Here is a 14922-nt window from a genome sequence, read left to right on the forward strand (position 1 = left end):
CACAAATGCTCAACGAGATCAGCTTTAAGTTGATCGTGAACATTGTTGTCACGGATCTCTGCATGCATGGCTAGGAAATCAGCAAAAATATGCAGACAACTCATGATCAACCTCCGCAAGAGGGACTTCACACTCATAGGGACCAACATGTGACCTGGTCTGATTCTTGCGATCATCGATGATCATGTTGTGCATGATCATACAAGCCTGCATCATCTCCCACATTTGGTCATGAGACCAGCTTAGAGCAGGGTACCGAACAATTGCAAATTGAGCTTGAAGCACACCAAATGCCCGCTCGACATCCTTCCTGCAAGCCTCCTGTCGTGTAGCAAAGTGGGAATTCTTCTGACCTGGTGAATTCGAGATTGTTTTGACAAAAGTGGCCCATTCTGGATATATACCATCGGCTAGATAATAGCCTTTGGTATATTGGTGGCCATTGATCTCATAGTTGCATGGTGGAGCATGCCCTTCCACTAGTCTGTTGAACACCGGAGACTGCTGCAACACGTTGATGCCATTGTGTGATCCGGCCATGCCAAAGAAAGAATGCCAAATCTAGAGGTCATAATCTGCCACAGCTTCAAGCACCACACTGCAATATCCATGACGCCCTTTGTATATACCTTGCCAAGCGAACAGGCAGTTCTTCCATGCCCAGTGCGTATAATCGATGCTTCCAAGCATTCCAGGAAATCCTCTGGCAGCATTTTGTGCCATGATCCTTGCAGTCTCTTCCTTAGTTGGCCTTCTCAAGTAGTATTTTCTTGAGCTTGAAGTAGGGGTCGAAATCTCGAACACCGTGGAGGATATTCATGAACAGACCCTTGCTCATCCTATACCGGCGCCGAAAATTGTCGGCATGTGTTGCATCATCTGCGAAGTAGTCGTTGTGCAGGATGGTATGCCCATCCATTCTCTGTCGGTGCTTCGACTTCTTTCTTCCCGGCCTTGATCCTCCGCGGCGCGACCTCTTCCTCTTCTCTGCCTCGGTGTTAAGCACGTCCTGGAGGGCCGCGATGATCAGCAAATGCACACGGAGGTCGTCGTCGAAGTCTTGCTCGTCCTCCAGCAGTAGGGCAATCATCTTGTCATCGCTATCCATGGCTGAAGCAAAATCAATGGTTAAAATTGCGCCGCGACAGACGACGCAACGAACAGCGCCCAATCGCGCGTACCTGGCAAGTCGTCGAGCACCTTGTGTGCGCGGAGGTGGGGCAGATTTGACGCCGCGTTCTGGGACGCGCAGGCGAAGCGGCGGCGGTGGGACGACCGACGAGAGTACCAGCCGCGACGATGGTGCCGACTCTCAGAAGAGATCAGTCGTCGAAGCGGCCGGTAAATCCAGCGGCGGCGGAGGGGTGGGAGGCGCGAGAGGGAAGGAGCGACGAGAAAAAAGGCGCGAACCAACGGTTTATGGAAATAGTCGCCGATATGTGGGATCCCGCCTCGCATTTCGTTGTATCCGGCGTGCCCGGAGCGTCCCCTATGGGGCGGGGATGGCTTCAGGGGCGCTGGACACCGTATCGGGCGCGGCGGACAAAAAGCGACTTTGGGGGACGCGCCTGTGAACGTTTTTTTATCTGGCGCGCCCCAAATCCTTTGGCGCTTTGCGGGACGCAACTGGAGATGCTCTTAGGAGGCGGAGACCAAGGTTTGAGTCTGTCTACCAGTTATGAAATAAAGTAGTACCTTTTTTCAACATATAGACTCTGCTCAATTATGATAAATTTGTTATCACAAGATGGAGACTGGAAAAAAAGAGGCGGTGTGCGTGTGTGTGACGACGTGGACGGCAGGGAGGCCAAAGCGAAGGCGGCTACGTGGTTGCGTGCTTGTCCGCTACGCATACGCACGTCGGACCGAAGGAACCGAGCAACCCAGCGAACGGGTCGCCGTCCTGGCCCGTGGAATACATGGATCGACATGGATAGATAGATAGATCCATGGGTTGCGACCCGACAGGCCAGGCCGCCACGCCACGCGATGCACTCAACTTGATAGAGAGAGAGGCGGTCAATGGCGCGGCTCTGCTTGGTTTCCACGCTTTGCCGTCCGTGGAAGCAACCAACGCCACCGAAAGTCGCATGTGCGTCGGGAAAATCTGGTCGGGTGATGAGATGAGATCTCACTATGTCCGGAACGTTGGAGCTAGTGGATGGAATCATGCGATCTGCTCGATTTCAACAACCAGACAGGATCGCACTAATTATTCCTGCCTAATTGCTTGCTCGAATCCTCCGCACTAAACTTTGGCGGCAACGATGGTAACCAACAGGGAGAGACATGTAGTTGAATCAACTTGATGCAATTCGATTACATAGGAGTATATGTACAAACTTCTTCATCATCATTTCCTTTTTACAGTACAGCCATGGTGATTACATACACGGCGGCGAGATGAACTGATGATGATTTCTTTATCATCCGGGGCTGACTCTCAGAACAAGATTGACTGACGCTCATGATATCTACAAAACATAACACAAATAAAACCTAATCCAGTAAAAAACTCTCTATTCCTTTTGATCCTCTTCTTATGTGTGGACGATCAACTACTCTTCTTCTTCTTAACTTAGTCTTGGACCTTCGTCTCTATCCATCTTTATGTTAATTAGACCCGTATGTATATACCACAAGGAACACACGTAACTAGAAGTACATACGCGGCCGGCGAAAACTGTACAGGGTTGATGAGGACGGTGCTGGCTTCACTCTCCCTTCGGGATCTGTCGGCTGCCGTGCCGGAGACCGGTCGGGCTCAGGCGCGGGCGGAGAGCACGCGGCCCCCGCCGTTGCTGCTGCCGTTGTGGGAGCTCCGGCAGGAAGAGACTTCGAAGCCCTGGATCCTCACCGCCGGCGCGTACGACGGGGCAAAACTGCTGCTATGGCTAGTGCTATTGCTGTAGGTGGGGACGTGGTGGTTGTTGCGGTGGCTGTCAAAAACCGCATGGCTGATGTCCGAGGCGGCGGCGGCGTGGTGGTGGCGCTGGTTGAGCAGGAAGTGCGGGTCGTGGACCAGCGGGTTGTCCGCGCGCGCCGGCGGCGACCCGCCGAACAGCGACCAGCCTCCTTCTTCCTCTTCGTCGTGCTCGGCCGTTTTGCTCTTCCCTTCTCTCTGCTGCAACGATAAGAAAGAACAGATCTTTGTAAGCGAAAGATCCACAAAAAGAACAGATTTTTGGCAACAACGACGAAAGATTACGTACGGGTTTTGCAAGGTGGGTGGGCGGGTGGGTACCTTTTTGGTGTTGCCGGAGGAGTTGAGAAGGAAGGGAGGCGGGCCGAGGATGAGGTCGGCGCTGCAGGGATGAACCTGCGCCCTCCGGGGGCGCGGCGCGCACAGCACCGGCTCCGGCTCCCTGCTATCCCTGCCGCTCCCCGACGACGACGACGACGACTCGACGAACATGCTCCTCATCGTTCCGGTCGGCATATCCTCACCAAACTCTCACAACAAGATCTCAGCTGCACCTAAATCAGACGCGCGCCCTGCGCCTCTCTCCACAGCTAAATATATCGATGGATGGATCGTTCTGCCGGTCCACTCGGAATAGAAATGGGGGAGGGAGCGGATGAACTGAAGGAACGGAGGGGAAGTTGGTTGGTTGGCTCTGCCTTTGGTGTGAAGAAGAAGTAGGAGGCTGGTGGGAAAGAGTCGGCAGGCAGGCAATGCAAATGCGATGCGAGCGGTGCTGACCGCCTCGACCACCACAGATATACCAACCGCCTCCGGTGAGTTGGCGCCCGGTTGTGCAGGTCAGGTGGACCACGTCTCTCCTTCCTTTTGCATTATCTTTTGTTAGCGCCATTTATATTTCTTTATTGCTCACCGCCCATCTGTTAACACGAAACTCGTAGTGGGACAGTGGTTGCTTAACGATCGATGTCCAGCACCAGTGAGCGGAGATGGAAGCAAAGCCGCACATGATGTGTTTTCTTTTAAATATTCGATCGATCTATTAATAATCATCAATATCAGTATAAATAGCTTAAAAGTAATAAAAATTATAAATAGGTATTTAGATCAACTAGCGACCACTACATACACTGGCACGAATTGAAGACGCGCCACCGTTCTTGCCCCTTCATCACCGAAGTCACACAAAGCTTGTCGTAGTAGAGCTTGTTGTAGTAGACGGACGGGAAGTCATCGTGATAAGGGCGAAGAACCAGCGCACCAGAACGACACTCATCGCAAATGATGACAACCATAGACCGGAAGAGACTGACATGAAACCATACCAACGAACATGAATTATAAATAGGTACTTGGACCACCTAGCAACGACTACATACACTAGCACGAGACGAAGACGTGTCGCCGTCCTCGCCCCTTCATCATCGGAGTCAGACAAAGCTTATCGTAGTAGAGCTTGATGTAGTAGACAGATGGGAAGTCATCGTGAGAAGGCTCCGAAGAGCCAGCGCACCAGAACAACAACCATCACAAATGATGACAATCGCAGATCGGAAGAGATTGACATGAAACCATACCAACGAATATGAAAATGGACCGGGTCCCTGGAGATACGTCGCGCACACGACTCCACGCTTCGTCCGCCAGTGTTAGATGCACCACCGGAGCGAGGATAGGACAGAGAGACCTTATTCTAACTTCAAGACGTAGCCGTTGCCTCAACATCTCGAAAAAGTACTGAAAACAACATAGAAAAAGAACAAAAACTCCCTGCCGGTGAGAGGTTGTGATCCGCCCTACCTCCAAGGCGCCAATGTCGTTGGAGGCGGAGCAGACCAGCGGTATCACCAACGAGGAGGACGAAACCCTAGATTGGTTTATGGTGGAGCCGCCTCTTGATCCTCTCTTGGCTGGACGTACCGACACATGATGTGTTTGTGTGCCCACGAATTTCTAGTAATTAGACATAACATAAAAATATGGTACAACGAAACGATTCGAACGGATGGATCATCTATGGCTTGAATTTAGGCCGAGAGTGCATCTACGTGGACGCGTCGTAGATGGCTCGTGTTCGTCCTAGGCCCGCATGGCAACGACCTAACGCTCGCTTGTATTCTATGTCGCGGGTATCGATAGCGCGTTCGCGTGGCTCCACATCGAGTACGGCCAGGAGACAGAGGAGGCCCCTTGCACCCAGGGAAGCTGGACGATTAAGATGCCCTCAAGCTCATCCTCTAGGAGTCGGAGATTGAGGTGTCGGGCAGCTGCTAGGCAGGTGAAAAGATGGCGCAAGGTGGCTTGCCACGCCGTCGGTGACTCCAACGTACCTAATGGACCTGATGTCACCATGGTTGTCGTGGCCTTCTCCCGCGGCATGCTCTGTGTGGGCTGAGCGGCAGGCCCCTGCACTTGCGCCAGCACACGTGCCTGCACCTCCTGCGTTGCAGTTTCCGATATAATGGCCACTTCCGCCTACGCCACCATGATTGTGGTCACCGCAGCTAGGTCATCCAGATCGGTGAAGATGATGAGGGCGCGTAGAAGATGCTAGCGCAACCCTAGTTTTGGCGAGGGGTTTAGCTTGTTGGTTATGTCATTTTTTGTTTTCACCCAAATCAACCCAAACAAATTAACAGGGAGACATTATTAATATGCAAAAGAAAAGGCTGGCTCAAGATGCCCTTACTCTTCACGCGCATGGTGCCGCGGCGCAGCACAAACACAAGTTGTGCTTGTGTCTCCCGATTGTTCTTTGGCCCGATTATTTCTTTTGTGCGAAAGAGGCCGGGGGGCATCAGATCCCCATCATGGATGTACGACGTCTCCTGTTTGATGTTAACAACCTAATAACATGGCCATATGATACCAGTTGACTCTGCGTGTTCCTAACGGCATGGTACGTGGTTCGTTACACCGGGTTATACAATATTTCCTTGCTCAATTATCACCACCACAACTCACGACCCATACGTATTTTTCTGATGGTGTGCGGAGAGATTGCTGGAGTTGTGTTCATCAAAATAGTACGATCCCGTGAGGAGGTTGTGGTGCCAGGGGTATTGATTATTTTTGTGCGGCGCTGCACGTTCAAACAACCGACACGGTGATGGCACGGTTGCGGAATCGACGGAAGCCCCGGCAGCTTTGGTTTGTTTTGGTTGGTTGGGTTCCCAAGGTGGTGGTGTGTGCCTTGGATCTCACGCCCGGATTGATGACCGGATCTCGCCGGCCAGGCCACCAGGCCCGTCCTGACACGCACCACGCGCCGACCACCTCTGTCCCTCGCTCACTCCCATCTCAAGCAAAGTGTGACCTGATATTTTCTCAAGGAAATTTACCATACTGCCCCTTTCATCGGTTTATCAGCGTTGGGACTGGTGCCGACTGCCGATGGCATTATTTTTTTGGGAGGGATGCTCGCTGGGCCCGGGGACGGCCAGAGTTTCTTAAGCCTGTGTAAGAAGATATTGGGCTTAGCCTGGTTACCAGCCCAGCAGGCAACTACAGGTAACCCACACATTCGGGCAAAACAGATACACCGATCAGGTCGGTGCCTACCAGGTACCGCACAGCCGGCCCATTTTTTCCTTTTCCTTTTTTGTTTTTGTTTTTTGTTACCTTTTTTCTTTTCTCTTTTCTTTTCTCTTTTGTGTTGTTTTCGTGTTTCCTTTTTCTGTTTCATTTTCTTTTTGTTTAAAATCGGAAAAATTTAAATTTGAAATTGTTTAAATTTGAAGAACGTTCAATTTTGAAAAGTGTTTAAATTTGAAAAATGTTCAAATTAATAAATTGTCCATATCCAAAAAATGTTCAAATTTTAAATTTGTTCATTTTTGGAAAATATTCAAATCTAAAGAACTAAAATTAGAAAAAATGTTCAAATTTTGAAAATATTTTTTTTAAAATATTTTTTTGTAAATAATTTGAATTTTTTAAAAGTCAAAAATAAACTTTCGGAGAAAACAACAATTTAGATTTTAACAAACAAAAATATAAACAGAAAAGAGGAAAAACAGAATAAGAAAAAGAAAATCTCACCTGATGGGCCCTGGCCCATTATACATCGCCGGGTCGGGGGTGTGCGGCATGGCGTATGCACCAACCCAGTTGGTGTATGGGAGCTTCCCACATTTATTTCACCTTTCCCATTTTAGGTTGCAATTGGGCCTCAAAGTCATCCTACCAATTCCCCGATGAGGGCTCACCAACTCATGCACGAGGACTCCCTGCGTGCCGATTTATTAGGACATTATTAACTTTAAAAAAACTTTAACCATTAATTTGGTTAAGAAACTATAACATATATGTCTAAAAAATAATATCATTGGATTCATAATTAAAAGAAGTTTCAAATGATATATTTTTTACGCTACATATTTTATGTTTTATTGACCAAATTAATGTTCAACTTTTTTTTGGAAATGCGTAATACCCTAATAAATTGGTAATGAAGCGTGTACTACTTTGATATGTAACATTTCATTAATTGGTTGTTTACTCCTTTTTCTAAACTTGTACACTTTTCCAAATCAGTTGGTAATTTGAATTCTCAGCTGAAGACTTCTAAATCTTAGTCCAGAACCGTACGATGGAATGCTTCAACATCGGTGTTTTTTTCTCTTTCTCTTTGCTCACGTCAGGGGCTGTGGAGTACCTCGTGAGGTGTGTTTTACTCGGGATGTTGTGGCTTTTTTTTTTTTGAGAAACACAGTACAAACGCAGGCGCTCACATACACGCGCATACACTTACCCCTATGAACGCACGCACGCACATCCTACCCCTATGAGCATCTCGGAAAGACTGAGCCGGCGGATTGGATCTTAAAATTGACGAAGTCACCACAGACGCATCGCTGTCGACGGGAACGTCGCCTCCCACTGAATGAATATTCCACCTTTATGAGACACGCAGATGTCAAACCTGGGGTTTGAACTCTGGTAAGCTGGGGGTACAACCATCCTCCTAACCACCCAACCTCAGGTTGTGTTTCTGTCCGTGTTGCCCGACATACACATCCGCTAGTATGCACGCACTTCTATTTTTTTACACCAATCCAGTGACTAGCATGCCCCGCAGGCACATCTTCTAACAGAATGACTCACAAGAAGCACATTTTATTTTTCTTGTCCCTTTTGAAATTTTATTTTGCCAGTTGATAAAATATCAACTAATATATTTGTAGCTACACATAGGTTGCAACTGAGATTTTTTTGGTTACACGTGGGTTCTAACTGACATTTTTCCGGTTGCATATGGTTGCAACTGATTTTTTTCTTCCTACGCCTAGGTTGCAACTAAGATTTTTTAGTTATGCCCAACTTGCTACCGAGTAGTTGCACATGGAGTGCAATATAGATTTTTATAGGTGCAAACCAGTTGCAACCGAGAGTTTTTCACTTTCGCGTGGGTTGTAACTGATATTTTTTTGGTTGCACATGGGCTTCAATCGAGAATTTTATGGTTGCACACATGAGTTGCAACTGAAACTTTTTCAGTTGCATATGAGTTGCAACTGATATTTTTCTAGTTGCATGTGGGTGTAACTGAGATTTTTTCAGTTACCGTGGGGTACAATGGATTTTTTGCAGTTCTACATGGATTGCAAGTGAGAATTTTCTAGTTCCGCGTGGGTTGGAAATGAGCGTTTTTCAGTTTCATGTGGGTTGCAAGTGAGTTTTTTCTAGTGGCACGTGAGTTGCATCGTGCAACTGATATTTTTCCAGTTGCACATGAGTTGCAACAGGACACGTACAATGCGGTGATGTCAGCCTTCTCTTAGCGATGCGACGTCAGATTTTTGCTTAGTTGGAGAGAGAATGAAGAGAGAGAAGGTTGCCTTCTCTTAGCTAAGAGATCATCTCTTAGAAAATAAGGGAAGACTATTTTCTCCATTGTATCACACATGTTTCCCCTTAGCAACAAATTTCCTACCAATATTTAATTATTAATGTTACTTGCTAGATATGGTTGTAAGAGATAATGCATTGTATGATTTAATCTAATGTCTTCTCTAACTGATGTGGCGAGGTAAGGGAAGGCATGCCTTCTCTACCATTGTACATGCCCTAATATATTTACAATCACGTGGGGTTGCAATTTAGATTTTTCGAGTTGCACGTCTGTTGCAAATAAGATATTGCTAATATTGGTCGCAACTTTTTTCTAGTGAAAAATACAAGTATGCATGGAGCTCTGTTATTTTTCTCTCTGTATATTGACGCCAACATATCATATTACGTATTGCAGACGCCAAAATGTCGTTTAAATGTCTTCGTGCTAGTCAGCTCCTCGGCACGACCGCATGCAAGCAATTCCTGGCTAGACAGTGCGGCTACTCACATCAGCAAAACAGCCTAAGCAAGCAATACATGATGCCCTAATAAGCTACGCATATCAGCGAGACAGCGACTGAGATTTATTAGATCTTAGTTGACTGAGCTCTAGCCGACTAATGCAGGACAACCAACCATAGAGCTAAATTTCCAAGTCGTCTTCCAAGAATTTTCTTCAAACGACTAGTCAGCCATGAGCCAGCGCGCCACCACGCAAATCCATCCACTTACAAGCTAGTGGCTACGGACACGTAACGTTCGACGGCCAAACTCCGGCCGGTATCTCTCCTGATCCCTCAGCAAATTTATCAGTTCCACTTCCACCATGGCCGCAACAGTAGCAAGCACCGCAGGTTCCTCATCCTGTCTCAGCTTCGTCGCGGAATCCTTGATCCTTCCCACGCGTAATGGGAGCCTGTTCGCGTCGCTCTTCGCTCTCGTCTTCGCGCACACCTTCGTCTCCGTCGCCGGCGCCGTCGTCTTCGTCCAGACTATCGCCGCCTCCGTCATTCTCCAGGTGGAGTTGCTGATCAGGAACGATGTCCGCGTCCGCTACGCGGTGGAAAGCGACGGGTTCTGGGTGCCCGCGGAGAAGCTGCTCCTGTTCTACCTCGCCTACCTCGCCAGCAAGCTGGCCACGCAGGTCGCCGTCGCGCTGGCCGCCTCCGCGACTGCGTATGGACGTCCGTGCTCGTTGGCCGAGCTCGTCCGCGGCAAGGCGGCCACGGGGAGGATCCGGGGCGCCTTGGCCACCGCCGCGCTAGTCGCCGTCCTCGAACTCGCGTCCACGGTTCTTCTCACGGCGTCACTCGTGGCTTGGTGGATGTACAACGCCGCCCACACGGAAACCGGCGGCATGGAGTCTTTCATCTCCGGCTGCCTGCTGCTCCTCTTCCTCCTCGCTTTCATCGCCCACCTCTGCCTCGCCGCCGTCTTCACGCTGGCCGTCGCCGTGTCGGCGGCGGAGGAAGGTGGCGGTGGGGGCACCCATTTCCGGCGGTCGTGGCAGCTCGTGACCGCGAGGGCGAGGAGGAAGGAGGCCGCCGTGATGGTGCTCGTGGCGAGCCTCCTGCCGGTCGCCATCTACCCGGCGTACGCGTTTGCCGCGTACTGTGGTACCGCATGGGCTCTAGTCTTCGTGCCTGGATATCTCCTGCCGTCCACCGGCGCGCTGTTCCACTCCACGGTGGCCGCTACGGTGTTCTACCAACTGCATGGAGTTGGAGCATCATCGAGCCATCAAGGAAACAGCTGCCATTCCGTTGATGGCGAAGCTAGCTAGTTAAAAATTAACGATGTGACCAGCCGATCGATCCATGTATTGGCTGCCTCTGATACACAGAAAGATTCTTGTTCGGTGAGTAAAGATGGATCGACATGTCATTGAGACACGAGCTCAATATATAGATCAGCAACCGAGATAACCGTTTCGATCACAGCGTTTCTGAAAGGAAAGGAGTGGGGCGTGGGTCAGCGATGGGCTAGCTGCTCAACGATTGTCCAAATTTTGTGACACACTTCTGTTGATCTTTCTAACTCGGCTTCTTTTTCTGAGTATCTCCGCCTTTATTAAAAATCAACACAAGATGGTATACAAAGGCCCTCAGTGGATCTAAAAACCAAACTTTACCACCAAAAGTTTCGAAAATAGCACTACGCGCGAGATTGTGCGCCACCTTATTAGATGTCCTTCGTTCATGACTGAACGATAGATCGCCGAACTCGGATCGAGCTGCTAAAACCTCTTGGATGACCTGTGCATAGCTGCCCAATGATCGCTCCTCCAGGCTCCGTACCACACTCTGGTAATCAGTTGCCACCCTGACCATTTGCAAGTTCAGGTCCCTTGCCAGTTCAACAACTTCTCGGCAGGCTAAGGCCTCGAGGGTCTTTGCATCAGTTCGGCCTTTGAAAGACTGTCGCCGATGCACCAAGGAATACGCCTAGCTCACTCCTGGCTATAGCGGCCGCAACGCCCTTGTTAGAATTCTTCCCAACCGTTGCATCAACGTTGATTTTCGTTCCGCCACTCAGAGGCAGGATCCACCCTGCATTGGCTTATATCAGTGATGAAATTCTCCACAAAATTGTGAATTGTAAGTGGGCTCTGAAAATTTTGCTCTTGAATTGTGTTTCGACGTGCATGCCAAATAGCCCATAGTGTAACAAAAACTCTTGTATGATCTTCCTTATGTAGTGACCCCATCATCGCCGCAAGCCACTCGCTCGCATTCTCCGGCCTCCTGCAAACAGGATATGTGTTCGGTGATCTCTGCATCCGCCAACGCCCATACGCAGCAGGACATTGTGCACTCTAGACGTCGTTGCCTGTTCGACAATACTCTCGAGGAGGTATTCTTATGGAAGGGAGAAGAAGTAGAGGCCATAGGGCGGAGTGCTACCGGACGGAAGTACGCGATTTACCCAGCTTCAGAACACCTGCTCGAGGATAAGGCATACTGCTGCTTGTCTGAAATTATATGGATGCTTTCACGTTGTTACAATAAGTTGTGGTCGTGCCTGTATTTCTCCTACTGTTCGCCAACGTGTTGTTCCACTCCACGATGGCCGCTTCGGTGTTCTACCAACAGTGCATGGAGCCTCATCAAGCCGTCAAGGAACAGCTGCCATTCCGTTGATTGCGAAGCTAGCTAGTTAAGCTCAATCATCTGGGAAAAAATTAACGATGTGATCAGCTCATCGATCCATTTATTGCCTCTGATACACAGAAATATTCTTGTTCGGTGAGTAAAGATTGATTGACATGTCATTGAGACACGAGCTCAATAGATCAGCAACCGAGATAACCGTTTTTTTTTTTTTGCAAAATTTCACCAATCTATTAATAATAATCAACAGTAGTACAAAGGGGATCAAAAGTAATACAAATTACAAATAGGTCATTAGACCACCTAGCGATAACTACAAACACCTACAAACTAGCGCGAGCCGAAGGCGTGTCACCGTCTTCACCTCTCCATCACCGGAGCCAGGTAAAATTTGTTGTAGTAAAATTTATTGTAGTAGACAGATGGAAAATCGTCGTGCTAAACCCCCAAACGAATAACGCATCAGAGCAGCAACCAACACCAATGATGAGAATCATATATCAAAATAGACTGTCATGAAACATAGAAACGAACACGAAAACCGACCGAATCCCAAGAAATAACCGTTTTGATCGCAGGGTTTCTCAAACGAACAGAGTGGGGTGTAGGTCAGCGATGGGCTAGCTGCTCAACGATTGTCCAAAATTTGTGACATACTGTACTTGATCTGTTGATATTTCCAACTCGCCTGGAATTCACCATGGCCCTTATAATTTCTCCTTTCTCTCCTGTGGGCCGTTGATAGCCCAAAAGAAGATGGCTAGAAGTCACCCGGCCTTCGTTCCCTCAAGAAAAAGTCACTCTTCTAGGAGCGGCACGGTGGTTTGTTTGCGTGAGCAATCGGCAAAATTGACCGGTGAAAATCCGGTGGCCGTGATACACTTATACAGAGAAGCCGAGAATCCTTCCTTGTATCGATTTGCCTTGTATGCTCATTGAAGTAGTTAGCTTGCTAATGGACCTATTTTCGTCCAAACAACGACCTAACTCTCTCGTAGTCTCGTGCCCCATTCGTTTAAGCAGGGCTTAATTCACATTGAGCTGATCACGTCGCGATCTATCAGACTGGCGTTCTTTTCTTGTATGGCAGTGTCGCCGACGCTTGTCGTCGTCACCGCGGTCGTCCTGACCATAATGTCGACGGCGAGCTGCAGCCGGGTACCAGTGGCGATCAACGGCGAGGCCGGCGGCGAGGCGGCAGACCAGTGCGTGCACGGCTGCGTCGGGGAGATGCTAGCGTGCCAGGCGTCGGCCGGGTGCGCCGCCGTGACGGCCAGCGTGTCATCGCCGCGGAAGATGATGATGAGCCAGCGGCAGCTCACCGGGCCGTGTGGCAACGGCTGTGAGAACGAGTACCTTGGCTGCATCGACGTCTGCTAATCAAGCTCCTGTATTACAGTATTATTAGTACAACGACAATGCATATCTGCATTCAGTATATCGTCCCTGCAAAAAACATTCAGTATAGCGTCCCACTTTACGGGAAACTCATCAGTCCTGACTTATTGTTTGTCGAAGCCATAATTTAACACACAATACATCGTCAATTCAATTTAAGATCTGTCTGCAGGCTCAGGGGACGACAGAGTTTCAGAGATTTTGGCCAGCTTCGCCGTCAGAGGAATGGCGGGCTCAGGATGAAGCTCGACGCACCGGTGGTAGAACATCGTGGCGGCCACCGTGGAGTAGAGCTGCACGCCGGCGGACGGCAGAACAAACCCGTGCAGGCCGCCCAGCAAGAAGACGGACTCGCCATGCGCGCAGTACAGAGCAAACGCGTACACCGGGTACGTGGCGACCGGCAGCACGACGCTCACCACGAGCACCTGAACAGCAGCTTCCTTCCTCCTCGCCGTCGTGGTCATGAAACGCCACGCACGGAGGAGTGCGCTCGCACCGCGGCCGCCGTCGCAGCCTTCCTCCCGCGACGCCGACGCGGCGATGGCCACCTGGAAGACGGCGGCGAGGCAGAGCCGGAAGAGGAGAGCGAGCAGGAAGAGGAAGAGCGCCTTGCACGAAGGACTCCACGCGGCCAGTGTCCAAGTGGGCGGCGCCGTAGCTCCACCAGGACGCAAGGCACGTTGCCAGGACAGCCGTGGAGGCGAGCTCGACCGCGGCGACGAGGGCGGCGCCGGTGAAGAGGCCGCGGGGCGCCTTGTCGCGGAAGAGCCCGGCGAGCGAGGACGGTCGGTTGTCGCCGGAACCGCGCAGTGTGGCGGAGGCGGCGAGGGAGACGGTGGTCTGCGTGGCGAGCTTGCTGGCGAGGTACGCGAGGTAGAGGATGAGCAGCGCCACGGCGTGCTCCCGGATCTTGTCGGCCGACAAGACGTATGTTGCGTCGCGCCACGAGGAGAGGCCGTCGTGGAGCTGGACCGAGGCGAGAGGGTGCGCGAGGAGGACGGCGACGGCGAGGAAGACGAAGGTGTGGGCGAATACGAGCGCGAAGACCGGCGCGAACAGCCTGGCGTTGCGCGTGGGGAGGAGCAGGATTTCCTCCACGAAGCTGGCGCACGGAGACGACGACGAGCCTGCTGTGGCGGCCATGGTGGGATCAGTCAAGCTAGCTAGACGAGTGTTCGACCGCGAAGGAAATGTCTGTAGTTTGTCTATCAAGTGGTGGGTGCTCGTCAGCACCAAGAAGAAGCGACGAGACGACTTGGAAATTTAGGAGTCCAGGTCAGTCAACGCGGCGTGACTTGAGGAGAGTATGTTTGTTGTGGTCTCCGTCATTGCATTGTCCTCCTGTTTGGTATAGTCGCAAACTGGGGCGTTCCTCGTTTTCTTCTTCTTGTTCACCGGCAAGAACTTTTATAACACAAAGAACCACTTATGAGCAAGTTTGACAAAAGTTCTTTGGCGGCACGATGGCGAGGCGATATGTAGAGGGTTCATAGGGTGTGATTGGCAGCTCGCTGTCTTTTTGGGGCTCCCGGAAGCAGGCGCTAGAGGTCCATGATGGGTGAAGATAGACCAAAAAGGCAGAAATCCTACACCTACGGAAACCTTACGGACTGCCTCCTCCTTGTGTGATTGGCTGAATCCTTCCCACTCCCA

The 14922-nt window shown here is 50.3% G+C and overlaps 1 protein-coding gene and 1 pseudogene across 1 annotated transcript; both read right to left on the bottom strand.

The window, feature by feature from the left end:
• Positions 1-2295: 2295 nt before the first annotated feature.
• Positions 2296-3689, bottom strand: LOC124661714. Its single transcript, XM_047199596.1, has 2 exons — positions 3245-3689; positions 2296-3124 (listed from the first exon to the last, which is right to left on the bottom strand). Exons 1-2 carry the CDS (start codon positions 3437-3439, stop codon positions 2765-2767), a joined length of 555 nt encoding a protein of 184 aa, XP_047055552.1. The 5' UTR covers positions 3440-3689; the 3' UTR covers positions 2296-2764.
• A 9655-nt stretch (positions 3690-13344) lies between these two features.
• LOC124658867 lies at positions 13345-14486 on the bottom strand (annotated as a pseudogene).
• Between the last annotated feature and the right edge of the window lie 436 nt (positions 14487-14922).

This window comes from Lolium rigidum, chromosome 6 (genome assembly GCF_022539505.1).
Source record: "Lolium rigidum isolate FL_2022 chromosome 6, APGP_CSIRO_Lrig_0.1, whole genome shotgun sequence".
Taxonomy (NCBI): Eukaryota; Viridiplantae; Streptophyta; class Magnoliopsida; order Poales; family Poaceae; genus Lolium; species Lolium rigidum.